Source organism: Engystomops pustulosus, chromosome 5 (assembly GCF_040894005.1).
Source record: "Engystomops pustulosus chromosome 5, aEngPut4.maternal, whole genome shotgun sequence".
In the NCBI taxonomy this organism is placed as follows: domain Eukaryota; kingdom Metazoa; phylum Chordata; class Amphibia; order Anura; family Leptodactylidae; genus Engystomops; species Engystomops pustulosus.
This window is the reverse complement of record NC_092415.1, coordinates 176,772,556-176,787,542: the sequence shown is the minus strand read 5'-3', so window position 1 is coordinate 176,787,542 and position 14,987 is coordinate 176,772,556. Positions and strand designations below refer to the sequence as shown.

Sequence of the window (14,987 nt, the reverse complement as noted above, 5' to 3'; positions counted from 1 at the left end):
TGTGACATCACTGTGTATATTATCCCTGTACTGTGACATCACTGTGTTGTTATTCCTGTGCTGGGATGATGATGCAATGTATTATGTCTTCTCCCATCCTGTGGCCTATTATAGCCTTGCAGGGTGATCTCGTAGCACATGTTGCAGCAGCCCTGAGGATACTGTGGAGATAAAGCAGAGCTGGTTGTGCTCCGGCAGCCGGTGACGCAGCAGATAGAAGCCTCTCATTACTGGAAGTGCAGAGTAATAACCCTGATCCCAGGCCACTGCTTTCTGCTCAGGGAGATAGAAAACTTGCGCTCACTTCCTGTATAGTGGGGCTCATGGCTGAGCTGCGTGTTTTGGCGTCTGTCAGATGTAGGAAATGTGTGGCACCACCCCTCAGTGAGAGGGACGGATTTACAGGGCTGTACACACTGGAAGTGACAGTCCTGAGCTGCTTAGTGCACGCTGATCCCTAGGGCTGCTTATATTCCACAAAACTCTCACAACTGGCTGGGGCGAGGTCCCTATTCTCCACAGAGGGGCGAGAGCTGCTGCCAAAATGTTTGCATTCTCCAACATGAAGGGCCAAGGACTTCTCTGCCGGTTGGGCTCCAACTAGTCACCTGGAATCTCTCGCCCTGGCATTAGCCGGATCCTGGATACTCGCCCTCTCTCTGAGTTGGTATCAGGAGCAGCGACAAGTTGCCTAAATTTCTGTGGAGGGAGATCAAAGAATGGGAAGTACAGCTATGGATACTAAGAAGAAGAAGGAGCTTCCCAAAAAGAGCAGCAGCCAGAAGCGGAGGATGCTGAGGGTGCACATACCTGTAAGTATCTCCCAGCACATGTGTGAGGACTCTTCTTACACATCTGGTCCCTTCTGTATCCTCCGGGCTTCCGTCATTCTGCCGATTAACACCTACTATGTATTGACCAAAAAAAAATGTGGATCTTTGCAGCATGAGATTTAGTAATTTTGTTTCTGGGTTTAGAATGTCTGAATATTGTATTAGATTTATGTGCAGATTCATACTCTGGGGATCTGTATTACACCGCTGTTTATGGATCTTGTATAGTGGGGAAAAGTAGTAACGTGACCAAACAATGGGGTACCGGGGCCTACCTGCGGGATAGAACTTGTTTTATTATACCTGTGTCCTAGATGCGGAGTATAGACTGCTGTAAATTCCAAGATTGACTGTAACTCAAGTACATGTCATGGAATATAACATTTTACATAAATTTAAAGGGGGATCTGACACCAGATTTTACCACTTTAAACTACTAGAAATTTCCTTTCTAGAATTCCCCCTTTTATGTCAAATCTCTCCGTTTTGCCTATGAAAAAAAAAAGCAGAGAAGACTCATATTCTGAGATGAGTCAAGTTTAGAGGCTACAGGTGGAGTGTAATTTCAGACGCCCCTATCTTTGCTTCTTAAGTATCTAGAAACATGATATTGGTGTCATAAAAGATAAGGATCTCATCTTTCTGACTACATCAGAATTGTGATGCTATGCGCTACAGATCTGGAGATGCACAGTTTTAAAAGAAAGGAGGGACTGGATCTTTAGCAGTATCTCACATTTCCAAGTATGATTTTTACTGCCTTTATCTCTGGTATTATAGATCACAGAACCACAAACCTTTGGGGATCTGAAAGACGAGATTCATATCTTTCATACAACACAAAAAGCATCTTTACAGAACCAAAAATAGCTTGACTCATCTCAGGCAAATGTGACTCTTCTCTACTCATTTACATGTGAGGAGTGTTTTATAGGTAAATGGGGGAGATTTCACATAAAAGAGGGAATTCTAGAAAAGAAAATACCCTACTTGAGGGGGCTGCTAGGATAAAATCTGTTGCAATTGCCCCTTAATTTTCTACAATTTGTTCCCTTTTAGAGCTATTTGTGTTGGCAAGAAAAGTATGGAGTAAAGATTTGTCCTCGCTGATGTTAATACCAGGAATCCTGATGGACCCAATTATATGGCAATTGGATCTACCAGAATTAGAATCAATAAATAATTGGATCAGTTTTAGGTGTCAGAGTTCAAGTGGATGGTGTTCAGGAGAGGGCACCTGTGCAGGAGTAGATAATGGGGTAAAAGGGTGATATAAAATGTATAAGCTCTCTTTTATATATTAGGAAACTACTTTTATATGTCAGTTGGTCCATTTAAAGGGGTTTTCCATGGATATGTAAACCCTCAGGGAACTGGGATGGGGGAAAAAAAGAACACATACTAACCCCGCACAGGCTCCCGATCCCTGTTTACTTCTGTTTTTTGGTCCTGCATTCAGCCAGAGGTTTGGGGGTTATGGACCTGCAACAGGATCCAAAGAAACAAGATAGATGTCCTTGGATATGATCACTGTCTGTCACACTCTAGCAGTGGGGACAACACATGCATTATAGAGTTGCCTGATCATCTGGATTCAGGATGCCTGTGGGACATGCAGTAGCTAACGGCCACTTCATACACAAAAACTATTTGTTTCTTTACCCAAACCCTCCAGCAGCGGTGGTCGTATCCAACTACAACTCCCTACGTTTCTAAAAGACAACATGACTCATTAATGGGAAATTATCTTCACACAGGTAGATTTTTATTAATAAGGGTTGGAAATACTCCTTTAAGTAAAAAGTTATCAGGGGATTATTATCCTGATTTGGGAAAATCCCCCTGGAAAAAGACAACAGCCTAAAGTCCAGAAAACTTAGTAAGATTAATGGCAGGCCATGTATTTTATGGATGTCTTCTGTCTACTAAAAGTCTGTGGATCTCTATTGTGACTAATTGAGAGATTCTAGAACAGCAGAATAGGACCGCCTACTGGACTCTTAAGCATAAAACTATAACTTTAAATGAAAATATGAATTAACAAGTTATACTTAATGTTTTCCATAAAGCTGTATATCAAACTGTTCAGCTGCTTCTGTTCCATGTAGTCAGCAGATCAGACACCATGTGTTTCATGTTCTATGTGACAGGTGCACGTTAAATCCATCTCACATATTTTTTTGCTCAGACCTTCACCTGTGAGAAAACCTCTTAATGTGGAAATAGTAGTAGAGGGGTAGAGTTGAAAAAGTTTAACAAATACCTTCCACTCAAAACCTAGTATTAATCGTCCAAGTGTTGTTTTTGTCTGTTTTTGAATAAAATTCAGTCTTTATATTTTTCGAGCTCTGGAGTCGCCCTCTGTTTCCGTCTGTTGTTTTAACTCCATGCATGGATATTACACAATCTACACAAAATCCCTTAAAGGAAATCTGCCATTTGTTTTCACGCATTTTGAACCAAACATACCTTGAGAATACCACTGATGCAGAAACATATCTTATTTAATCCCTGATCCGAGTGGTTTTGCTCAAGAAACAATTATAAAATTCAGGACCTTGGGAAAGCTGGGTTTCATGCTGGCTGCCATTCATAAACACATAACATGGAGCTTCCTGAACTGTCCAGAAAGGACTAATCAACCTGAGCTGGCTGACTCATACACAGCAGCTGAGGGATGGTGCAACGATTGATTACTTCTGCCTGTCAGGGACAACACAGTGAATAATTCATTCTCTGGAGCAGTGCATAATTAGGGTAAGCAGTGAAGCGTCATGGCAGCCACAGGAGCGACAGAGCCTCATTATGATAATTAATCAGCTCAGTGATTAAACAAGATATGTTTTTGCATCAGTGTCGCTACAGCATTCTCAACGTATGTTTGGTTCCAAATGCATGAAAACAAATGGTAGATTTCTTTTAAAGTCTTGTCAAAGCCCTTGTGCATTTGTCAAACATTTGGAGTGAAATCTATAAATCCTTAGATCTATGAATCCACAGCAGGTCTCTTTTTTCTGTGAGTTATAGCAGGTTTTATACTCTACTTTATATTGGAATTTGCTCCAAAAATCCAGATCGAAACTGCCATGTCTAAACCTAGCCCAAACATGCTTCACATAAACTTCTAGTTCCAGAAAGACAGGACAGTATAAATCTTTCTGCTTACTATTGGCAGGCTGCAGACTTTCTACATTGTGTTGGGATTTTGGCTAAGAATGACATATTACAACTGCAACTCAAGCGAGTCAATCACATTATGTAACTTAGTGGAATGACGATTCCCTATCTCTGACACATATATTTTAGGTCCAGCACAACTTGCTATTGAAAACTCCTCTGTGAGGAAATGTTTTACGAGAGCAGCCAAGTAGAACTTTGACAAACATCCAACTTCCCTTTCTCCTGCAACTACAAAAACATCCATTTTTTTTCTTTTTTTTTAAAGGGGTTTTCCCTGTGAATTAAAAATATATTTCACATTGCTTGGAATGGGGGTCATGATATAAGAAAACAAAACTTAGGCTGCCTGAACATAAATGTATTCATGCGTGGAACAATTGGGTACACTGGGGCACATTTACTAAGAACAGTGCAGTTGCCTGTGTAGCGTGCAGGGGGCGCCAGATTCAGGATTTCTGGCGCATGTTTTCATGAATCTGGTGCCCCCTGCACTGCTCCGACAGAGCGCACCAACTTTTTTTTTGGTGCACCTTTAACATGGGGCGTGCAACATAATTCTGGCGGACGTTGCATGGAACGGGAACACCCCCTAATTTGTCGCACAACAAAAAGGCTGTGTCTGACACAAATGTGGTGCAAACACTTCTTAAATACATGTGTAAGCAGTAAAAAGAGCGTCCAAAGTCCAATATGTATATAATGGTGCACATCCTCCATTCTTTAGTGTCAGGTTGTATGAAGGGGCCCCCTACAATGTGGGCCCCTTAGCAGCTGCTATGGCTGCTACCACTGTAGTTATTGCACTGTGTATGAGTTGGTCGATTATACCAAATATCAACAGGGTAATCATAAGACCCTAACTGGGTCACCCATATTATACTTACCCTGTTACATGTCATGTGACCTGTGGGAAGCAGGACTCAGGCCTTCCTGTGATGCCCGTGTCCTGCTGGCTTCTGTTACTGTATGTACACCCCCTCTGTCATAAACAATACCATATAAATGGATTTCCATTCTGATGCTGCTTGGTCTCCGGCTGCTCTATACTTCCTGATCCAAAGGCCAACAGGGACTACAACAACTTTGTATTCAAAAAATGAAGCAAAATTTATACCGTATATTTATTAATTTTACTACAATATAATATTTCTTTTGACTGTCCATTGACTTTGATTATTCACAGTGAGAATGAAGTGACCTATACAAAGTGAGCTATTCATATGTAGAATCCCCTATAAAGTGCAATTTAGCGAACAAACTATTATAAATATAGTAACTCCATGGTTTTCTGCCTTTTTTCGCACAGTGGGGTTAATGTCATGGAAACCAGAATTGTCCTTGAGTCATTATGCAAATTAATCTTAACAAGTCGGATTTATTTTTAAGGGAATACTACAACCTGTATTATATTACAATATAGTCTATTACTATGTGTGTGGTTGGTCTAGGTAAAAAGATCCAATTCTTCAGGGTTGATAGATAAATATCGACCCACAAAATGACATACTAACCAGGCCAAGTTGGATAACTTTCATACACATCCATGCTCAGCCTGTATATCGATAATGGCCATGTGGAATCTGTTTTTGTAATGTTAGGCTGCTTTACTTTACTTTTCATAGTCTATCTTTCCCGACTGATCCAGCAAGGCAGTAATCTAAGGTCCACAGACATGATAACTGCTGAAATGTCAGCAATCCTATTCAGTGATTGACAATCCTCTCTGTATGTGTGGAATACAGTCTGTCACTGTTAAGGACCGCCCACTGGACTCCTAAGCATTTTAAAGGAACAGAGATTTAAATAAATCGATTCCATTTTATTCTGATTAGTACAAAGTTTAGTACAAAGTTTGCACAAAGTTATATATTGCTCAGCTCATCCTCCTCTATAACTTGCTCAGATATAATCCTAGTGCAATCAGTTTTATCCATGTGTTTAAAGGAAGTATTTTGGGGCCGGAAAAATTGGATGGGAAAATCTGACCCAATTTTGAGGACACTAATACTACAGAAATGGATGGTTGAATAGTGCTAAGATGTCAATAGTACTGAAATCAGACCAAAATTGTATGTTTTGACACTTGAGAAGTTTAGGGGGCCCTTATGGTGTCACTATTCCATATGAGAAGACTATTACTATAAACCATACATTAAAGTCGGGGGCCCGGCACAGACTTTGCACTGGGGCCCATTAGCTTCTAGTTACGCCACTGTCTGTGGGCTTTATATAAAATAACCATAAGGGGGCTGTTTGGTATGATAAACTATGGAATATTTCAGGAAACAGGAGACTCTGTCGCCCAGGGGGCTACTGAAACCTGGAGCCGACCCTGGGGTCAGGGTAGGGTCAGATTTCTTTTGATAATATTGAATAGGCTTATCTGCAAGAACAATAAAATGTATAGGCCAGAGTTATAGATTCTGTGCATGCTATGTTGTCAGCCATCATAGTAATTGATACTAAAGTTAGCATACAACACATTTCATGTGTCCGCCCTGAAATCAGATGAAGCTAGCAGTTGTCACAGTATATCAGCTGTACTGCTGCTGCAAGCATAGGCAACACACTGCTCTTTTCAGACTCCGCTTTCCACATTTGTTGGACATGAGCCAAATCCTGTATCTCTTGATTTACATTACGCAATAAATGGGGAGTGTTGAAATGTCTCGTTTTGTAAGAAGCAGCCCTCTCTATATAATCTACAGGCTTACTTTGTCCAACGCACATATCTTTGCTGAAAGTTGTAGGTTGCGTATTGGTGAGAAAGTTTTATCAGTTTATAATAGTATATCTAGTTTTCTGAAGTGGCAGACAAGTCTTTAGGGTTTAAAGGGGTTGTTCACAAAACAATTGAGATTGTTTGTGTAAGGCTACATTCACACTGCCGTTGCCAGCCGTACCGTAGCACGGCGGGCACACGGCAGTACCGGGGGAGAAGAGGAGGGGGAGAGCGCTGCTCAACCCAGGCCCTCTCCATAGGAATGTATGGCACACGTGTGCTGCACCCTAACGTTCCCATTGGGCGCCGTGAGGCCATTGCAATGTGTGAGGGACGTATATCGGCCGTATATATACGTCGGCCCTATATACGTCCCTCATACGTTTGTGTGAATGTAGCCTTATGAAAAGTTATACAGTGTTCTAATATACTTTCCGCGCATTTTTCTAGATCTCTGCTTGCTGTTATTCAACAGGAAGCTTCTATGTCTACTTCCTGTGGATAGAAATCTGTCCCTGGTCATGTGATGTCACACAGGTGCACAGCTCGGTATATCCCTGGTCATGTGATGTCACACAGGTGCACGGCTCGGTATATTCCTGATCATGTGATGTCACAAAGGGTCACGGCTTATTGTATCCCTGGTTATGTGATGTCACACAGTTGCACAGCTCGTTGTATCCCTGGTCATGTGATGTCACACAGGTGTACGGCTCATTATATCCCTGGTCATGTGATGTCACACAGGAGCACTGCTTGTTGTATCCCTGGTAATTGGATGTCACACACTCTACTACTGCTTTGAGTAGCGATGTAATGATGGGTCGGTGGTTTTAAATAGAAGACATTGTGCAGGAAAGAATAGGTACCTGTTATATCACCTATTGTTAGTAATGATATAATAATGGTGTTTTCTAAAATTTTGTTATCTTCTATTGCAATCATATCAGTTTTGCCTCGTCTGAAAACCCCTACAGAATAAGAAAGTGTCAGTCTATTGTTAGTGTGACTGACAGTGTGAAATAGGTCATTTTCTGGTGACACATTCCCTTTAACTTCTTAAAGAGAACCTGTCACCAGAAATATCATTTTTAGCTGGTGACAGGTGCCAACACCCCAACAGGGGGGTTAAACTCATTTTCTGCGAGGCCCAAAAGTCCTTTTATCATTATATAAAGTTATCTACTGAAGCTGTTTAGCAGTTAAATTTATACAGCATTACCAACAAAATCAGCCAATTCAAGGCAACCACAAAACTGAAAATATTGTTAAATGACCTGAGACTTCTCTATGGCAAGTGTGTCCCCCCAAACAGTAGCCAATAGTGAGAGTGTCCCCACATCAGACATAGTGCCCCCCATAGTAGTTACAGTGTCCCCCACAGTAGTCACGCTGATCAAAAACTGCCAGAGTGTCCCCACAGCTGCCACACTGTCCCCCACTGTAGCCACAATTCACCCCCTCGGTGGCGACAGTGCTGCCCCATAGGACCGGCTATCATCTTCTTTACTCCTGTGAATGATGATTGTACGCTCTAGCTCTGTTGTTCGCAGCAGTAAAGAGGAGGACAGAAGTTTCATCGGGGAAGAGGGGAAAGGTGAGTAAGGGAGCCACGTTGGATTACACAAGGCTGTGGGCTGGGGGGAAAGTTTATGTGGTATAGAGGAAAAATTTATGTGGCTGGACAACCCCTTTAAGTCTCTCTTAACTTCCATAACTCCTACTACTTTTAATGCCAATGCTTAAACAGAGAAGGTTTTTCAAATGAATCTTTACTTTACTCTACAGTTTTCACATGAAAGTAATCTAAGACACTGTACATTTACTTTAAGTTATTAATGGTAAGAAGGATTTAGTATTTATCTGTAAAGTTATGCTAGTTATGCTGACCAAGCATTCCTCTTCTGCAAATGTTATAGAGCAGCATTTTAATTGAAAGAAAATTCCAACTTCCTCAACTTTGGAGCAGATGTACAATAGACTTACACTGCATTTTCACAATAAAGAGATGTTAGCGGAACATTGCATAATCACCCAGCGGTTATCTAACGGATTATTAATGCCTTGTATCACCCTAAGAAAATGGAGATGTCTATGTAGAACTATCTGAGAGGGCAGCTGAACTTTTCCCCTCTTTAAATGCATACTTGTTCTGGATTAAGGGAGCTGTAACCATTCCAAATGCATAGGATTAAGAATTTCAAGCCTTCATTTGAAGGGATCAGGTTCTCTTTTGGATGCTTGTCCTTTGCTCATAAGCAAACACTTAGGCTGGACAGAAACTTTAGGCGGTCATTTGCTACAAAATCCCATCCAAAAATTCCCCATTTTGTGGGACTATAAAAAGGAAATGGGGCAGGACCCAAGGGGGGCTAGAGTGGGGACACCCTGGTCTGCCAAATTTACTATAATCTGTGCTTAAATTCTGGAGCAGATTATAGTGGAAATCTGTACCCGGTTTCAGTTCTGTGCCTGGATAACTAAGAGGTGAAAACAGATTGCCGCTTTAGACTGTCCTGCTAAAGTTATTGGGCACATTTGGTAAAACTGCAGACCCTACGGATGTCTCCATCTGTACATTTAATTCAAGACTCTTATGACACAAGTTCAATACATCATTGACAAACAGCCATTCATAACACAACCTGTGGCTAGCCAGGCATAGACAGAATAAGGATAGACATCTGCTGATACAATATCACAAAATCATATGGATCAAAAAGCCATTTATCTCAAAATACATACTGTATGTGGACGGGTCTAGGCATGAGAAATCAGAGATCGTTGTTACAATGTAACAAAAGAAGAAGTGGTAGCATCAGACGTGTGACCATACCCTTAGAGTGCGGCCTGACATTTTGCGTTCTTGGTCTGTTCTTGGTGCATTTTTAAAGAGGATCTGTCACGTGTAAAAACTGCACTAGGAGCTGCTTACTCTAGTGCTACAACAGACGCAACAGTGTTACACTGCTAGCGTTATTGGAAACCTCTGATAACGCTAGCAGACACTGCTGCGCTGTACAATGGAAAACGCCGGACTGCATCATAAGCGCTCGGGCGGACTCATGAGGGGGAGGTCCGAGGCACTGCTTCACCCCTGGACCACCCTCCTGCTCCATAGGCCGGCGGTGACTGCCGAGCTTCATGTGGCAGTCTCCGCCCCTAATCCCGCCCCTCATGAATACGCCTGACTGCTTTCAGCCTGGTCCGTCATTTTCTATGGTTTCTATTATCTAAGCTTTCCCATAACTTTAGTAAGCAGCTCCTAGTTTAGTTTTTACAGGTGACAGGTCCTCTTTAAACACACTAAAGGTGCATGCGTTGTGCATGTTTACCATGCATTTGGCTGGTTTGAATCAGTTTTTTTTTCCATTTCTGGAAGGGTAAGCCGGTGTAGTAACATTTTCACAGCTGCTTCCACAAAGGAAGAAAAATGGATTCAACCCAGCCAAACGCATAGTTAACATGCAAAAACGCATACATTTTAGTGAGTTTAAAGGGAACCTGTCACCAGGAGACCCATTTTTAGCACTCCCCCAGTCCCCACAGAGCATAGTACATACACTGCCAAAGTGTTTTTGTATTAAAAATTGGTTTTACAGAAGAAAAGATGTGTTATATTGTACCTTTCATTAGCATCTGCTGTGTGATTAGGCAGTTGCCAAATGGGAGGGGCTGGAAAGGAGCAGTTCCCCCCCACCCTTGGGATTCAGCTTCTCCATGTGACAAATATTTGAAAACACCCATCACTTGGCTTAGCGACGCCCCCTGCTCTTCTACAGCCAATCCCGAGTGTGGGTAGTTATTCATATATTTGAAAAGGTCACATGTTTCCGAAGGGTGGGGGGGAACTGCTCCTTTCCGGCCCCTCACAATTGACAACTGCCTAGTCCCACAGCAGATGCTAATGAAAGGTACAATATAACATATCTTTTTTTCTGTAAAACCTATTTTTTATACAAAAACACTTTGGCAGTGTATGTACTAAGCTCTGTGGGGACTGGGGGAGTGCTAAAAATAGGTCTCCTGGTGACAGGTTCCCTTTAAAAACGCACCAAGAACTGTCCAAGAATGCAGTGTGTGACTGTACATGCATGTTTGTCTCAGCTGAGTGTGCAAGTGTTCTGAATGACAGTAAATTTATAGCAAGCGCTTCTAGTATTGGTTTATGTGATGTAAGAACGCAGAATTGGGAATCCTGAAACCATCTGGAGAAGTTGGGGCAACCTCTTACACATTAAATTGTAGGCCAATTCTACTGCAACAATTGGGTTCAGCGTCCATTATTGTAATGTATATGGGCCAGGTTGCATACACTAAAATCCATCTCATGATTACAGACCTCAATACACAAGCGATCCATCCTGTTCTCTACATATTAGGAAGCAGCGGCACTACATGTACTCTATTATAATACCAATGATTTCTGTATTCCCCAAGAACCAATGTAATACTTTATATTTAGTATTACGAGACATGGAAACAAAAAGAAATGTTCTGATACATTTTTAATGCTGTTCAAGTACTTAGAGATTATTATTAGATACAGATGGAATTTGTAGTCAAATACAGTTTTTTTTTGTTGTCCGAATTTTGTGCATAGAAAGGACAGCTGTCGACTTGTCACAGAAATTGACAAAAAAATCTTAACAATTGTTAACAAATAAAAAAATAACTTACCCTTTTTTCACTGAAAAAAAACAGTGACCATTTTATGATTTATAATTAGAGATAGGCGCCAATGCGGCAAAACTTCCGGGTCGGAAATTTGCAACCCTCTGTGATCGGTTAGGTGGAGACTTCTGTGACTCTGAGTGCTCAGTGAGTTTCTGCCTGGCTTGATAGCAAGATGGAATTCAGAAGAATTTCAAAGTGAAAAGCAGATTAAAAAGATGGAGGTTAATAGGATCCAAAGTATGAGGGAAAAGAAGCACTTTCCTCTGATAAGATACAGTATATTGCAAAGGTTCTTATACCCCCATGTAGTACAATTGGAAAGTTAGTGAATTCAAGTCATTAGTCATTGAAATTTGCATAAATATTTTATTATTATTATTATGCTAATGAAACAGAAGGGTTCTGGGGACGTTATCAGAGCGCCTACATGCTCTGGCTTCACAGGCTGTTACAATGCCTCTCCCTCCCCCTGATCATTCAGCACTTCACCCTCCACCGGCTGTAATCTCAGGTGGCAGAGGAAGTTTCAGCACATTGTAAGCTACAGCATGGAGGAGGGACTCTGATAACACCCCCAGAGCCCTTTAAACTCATTAGCATAGTTTTAAAAGTTGATTTTAGAAGGAATAAGGTCGTGGATAACAAATATAAGAAGATTACCACAGTCACTGTGCCTGGATCTATGAGTAATTGTCCCTGGAATTTTATACTTGATTTAGATGCATTCCTCAATGCAGTGAATAGATGTTTTAGCTGACTTAAAGGGCATCTATCACCAGATCAGGGATTGTAAACCAAAAGTACAGACATGGTGGTATGTGCCCCCTCTGGCAGGATCTGCTGTTATTTTAGCTTCTTATGCCCTTCTTTTAAAGAAAAAAGGGCTTGAAAGGGCTTCCTATAAAACCTGGAGCCCATTAGGATCATTTGCATGATTGTAAAAACCTTTTTTTGTAAAAAAAAAAACAGTTCATAAGAAGCTGAAAGAAGAGCAGATCCTGCCAGAGGGGACACACACCAGTATTTCAGTGTGCTTGGTTTAGAATCCTTCATCTTGGTGGTAGATTTCCTTTAAGGATGGTTTTTTGGAAATACTTTAGTCTGCAAATGGTAAGTATACCTCTTGCACTTGATTGTGGATACTTTAAGGAATAGCTGGATTTCATGGTAGTGTGAATGGTTTACATAATTGTAATGAGTATCTATCTATAACCTACAGATGGTCCACTTAACTCTACATAAACTTTATGAAATATAATAATATATGATAAGCATTTATAGAGTACATTATGTAATGGTAAAACCTTTCTTAGCAAATTGTTTTGCTTAGTATGGACAGTCTTGAGCCTCCTGAAAACATTCTTGGGGCTTGGAGCCAAGTTGTATTTCTCAGGGAAACGCCCAGCATTCATATGCCAAAGCTGTGCAGCCACCTGTCTAGTGTGTTTGTCATTTGTCCCGGCCTATTGAGGCTGATATAGCATTCATAGAGACAAGCAACATGGTAAAGGGCCAAATCTAATGCAGAGACTTCTGTAGGGTTCCTGATGGAGAGGAGCTGAACTGATGTATTTACAAAATCTGGGGCATCAAGAGATTGACGATAGACCTAAGATTACACTTGATATCACTTTTCACTTGTCTTCTATAACTGCTCATACATTGAGACCTACAATAAATAGAAGGATAATGTAGAAATATCTGTCCTTGTGTTCTGATGCAAGAGCTTGGGTTTGTCTTCTTCAGGATCAAATACATTTGTCTCAGACAGGTTGGACTTGATAGATATTAAAAGGTTATTCATCATATGATGGCACACATAAGGAGGCCATATGAAAGCGCCGCCAACCATAAGGCGCAGCCAGATACATCAAGAGGCTTTACCATCTTGATGTATTTGGTGGGACCCTGCACATTATCTATTTCTAGAAATAATCGTGGCCGGTGACTTTTCATATATTAAAAGTTGGCAGCTGCAACTAGTATGGCATGCCCAATTCCAGCTCACACCCCCACCAGCCGTGCCCAATCCCAGGCCGTCCGCGTCTCCTCCAAGCCCCTTCACGCCTCTCTGTTGTGGAGGTGGGGGAAGGGGAAACGAATTGCAAGTGCTAGCATTTATGTTTATTTCATGGCTTCTATGCCAGACAGTCAGGGTAATACACGCCCCAGTAGCCTCTACTGTTAATTTACATATGACAAAAATAAAGCTTTTAACAAGTACGGTTAGGTTCCAGAATTATTAAATGACAGATTAGGGCAGAGGCAGCAGGAGGCATCTACCATCAGATCTACTTCAGATGGTAGATTTCTCATGGTAGCTTTCCTTTAATATTTTGCCTCCTTATCTGTCTGAAGCCTGGATTGCCAGTTAGACAATTTTAATTATCCTAAAAAAGTGGGTGGCAAAGATTTGGGTAATGATATTATTGTGTCATGTAAACATAAAACTACTAAGCCAGTTAGGTGTTTTTCTTATGGTCGTCTGATGCATATTGCTAAGTATTGTCGAAGAAACAGTAGGATTGAATTTTTTGCATGTGGACAGTTGGGTCACATTGCAGGGTATTGCCCCGGACATAGACAAATGAATGTTAAGACATGTTATGCATGTGGGGAAATAGAACACATTGCCAAGGATTTCAGATAAACCGCTCACTACCGGAAAAAGAAGCAGAAAAAATGTACAGAGAAGTACTTTCCTCAATGAATTATATTATAATGTTTACTATTATCACCGACACTGTTCATTTCTGAAATTAGCTTCAAGATAATTACTCTTTAAAGCTACAATAGAGCTCATATTTTGAAAGTTATGATTTTGCTCCAAAAGGCAAAATTGGAATTTCTATAAGCTTCAACTCTCTGATGTACTGATTTACATCCAGTCTGTGATTAGCTGCAGCTTTATTGCGCTAGTTAGTTAGTCTCTAGTTCTATGAGGTATGATACTTCTTTAGATGCTGGTTGAAGCCGGTTGTCAAAAGAATGTTTTCCTTTCAAAATGTTTTCTGATATGGATATCACCCCCTTTAAATTCATTACAGGCTACACATTGTAATAATTGCCTGCACTTTTAGTACTTTATAGAGCTATTTGTCGTTCTGGCTTGTGAAAGTGTTAAATAGTTTTCTCTTGGCCCTAGCAACAAATAACCGATTTAATTGCAGTGAACAAGTGGAATGTGCAGCAATGGAATTTTCCAGGCATCTTGTCACTAAATGCAGATTCTGTGTTGGAATTGACTTAAATGTGGTACAAACTACACCTTGTCACTCAGACAGCCACATAGTACAGGAGAACTGCATGTGATTGGGAAATAAGACATTGGGGGCATCCAGCCATAAAACTGGTAATGTTGTCACCTTTTTTATGTAGTATTCGAAGATGTCATATGATTTACTTTACATTTAGACAAAGAGACATTGTTACGACAAGTAGAGACATTCAAGAGTTGTCAGTCGGAGAATGCCATTCAGTATATGTAGTGTGTCTGTTTTGCGCCGGCTTGCACGCGACAGAAATCGGGGGGCGAACCGTCGGACAACCCGACGGATTCAGACAATGCACAGGAT

General features: G+C 41.0%; 1 protein-coding gene across 2 annotated transcripts in view; it reads left to right on the top strand.

Annotated features, from left to right (window-relative positions):
* Positions 1-395: 395 nt before the first annotated feature.
* The window catches only part of PRKAG2 (protein kinase AMP-activated non-catalytic subunit gamma 2), a 187,671-nt gene continuing 173,079 nt past the window's right edge, over positions 396-14,987 (top strand). The window contains exon 1 of one of the 2 annotated variants that reach the window (XM_072153903.1): positions 396-812. In XM_072153903.1, coding sequence (XP_072010004.1) covers positions 720-812 — 93 coding nt within the window. In that variant the 5' untranslated portion in view covers positions 396-719. The remainder of the gene's footprint in view (positions 813-14,987) is intronic. The other variant, XM_072153900.1, reaches the window with a different exon arrangement.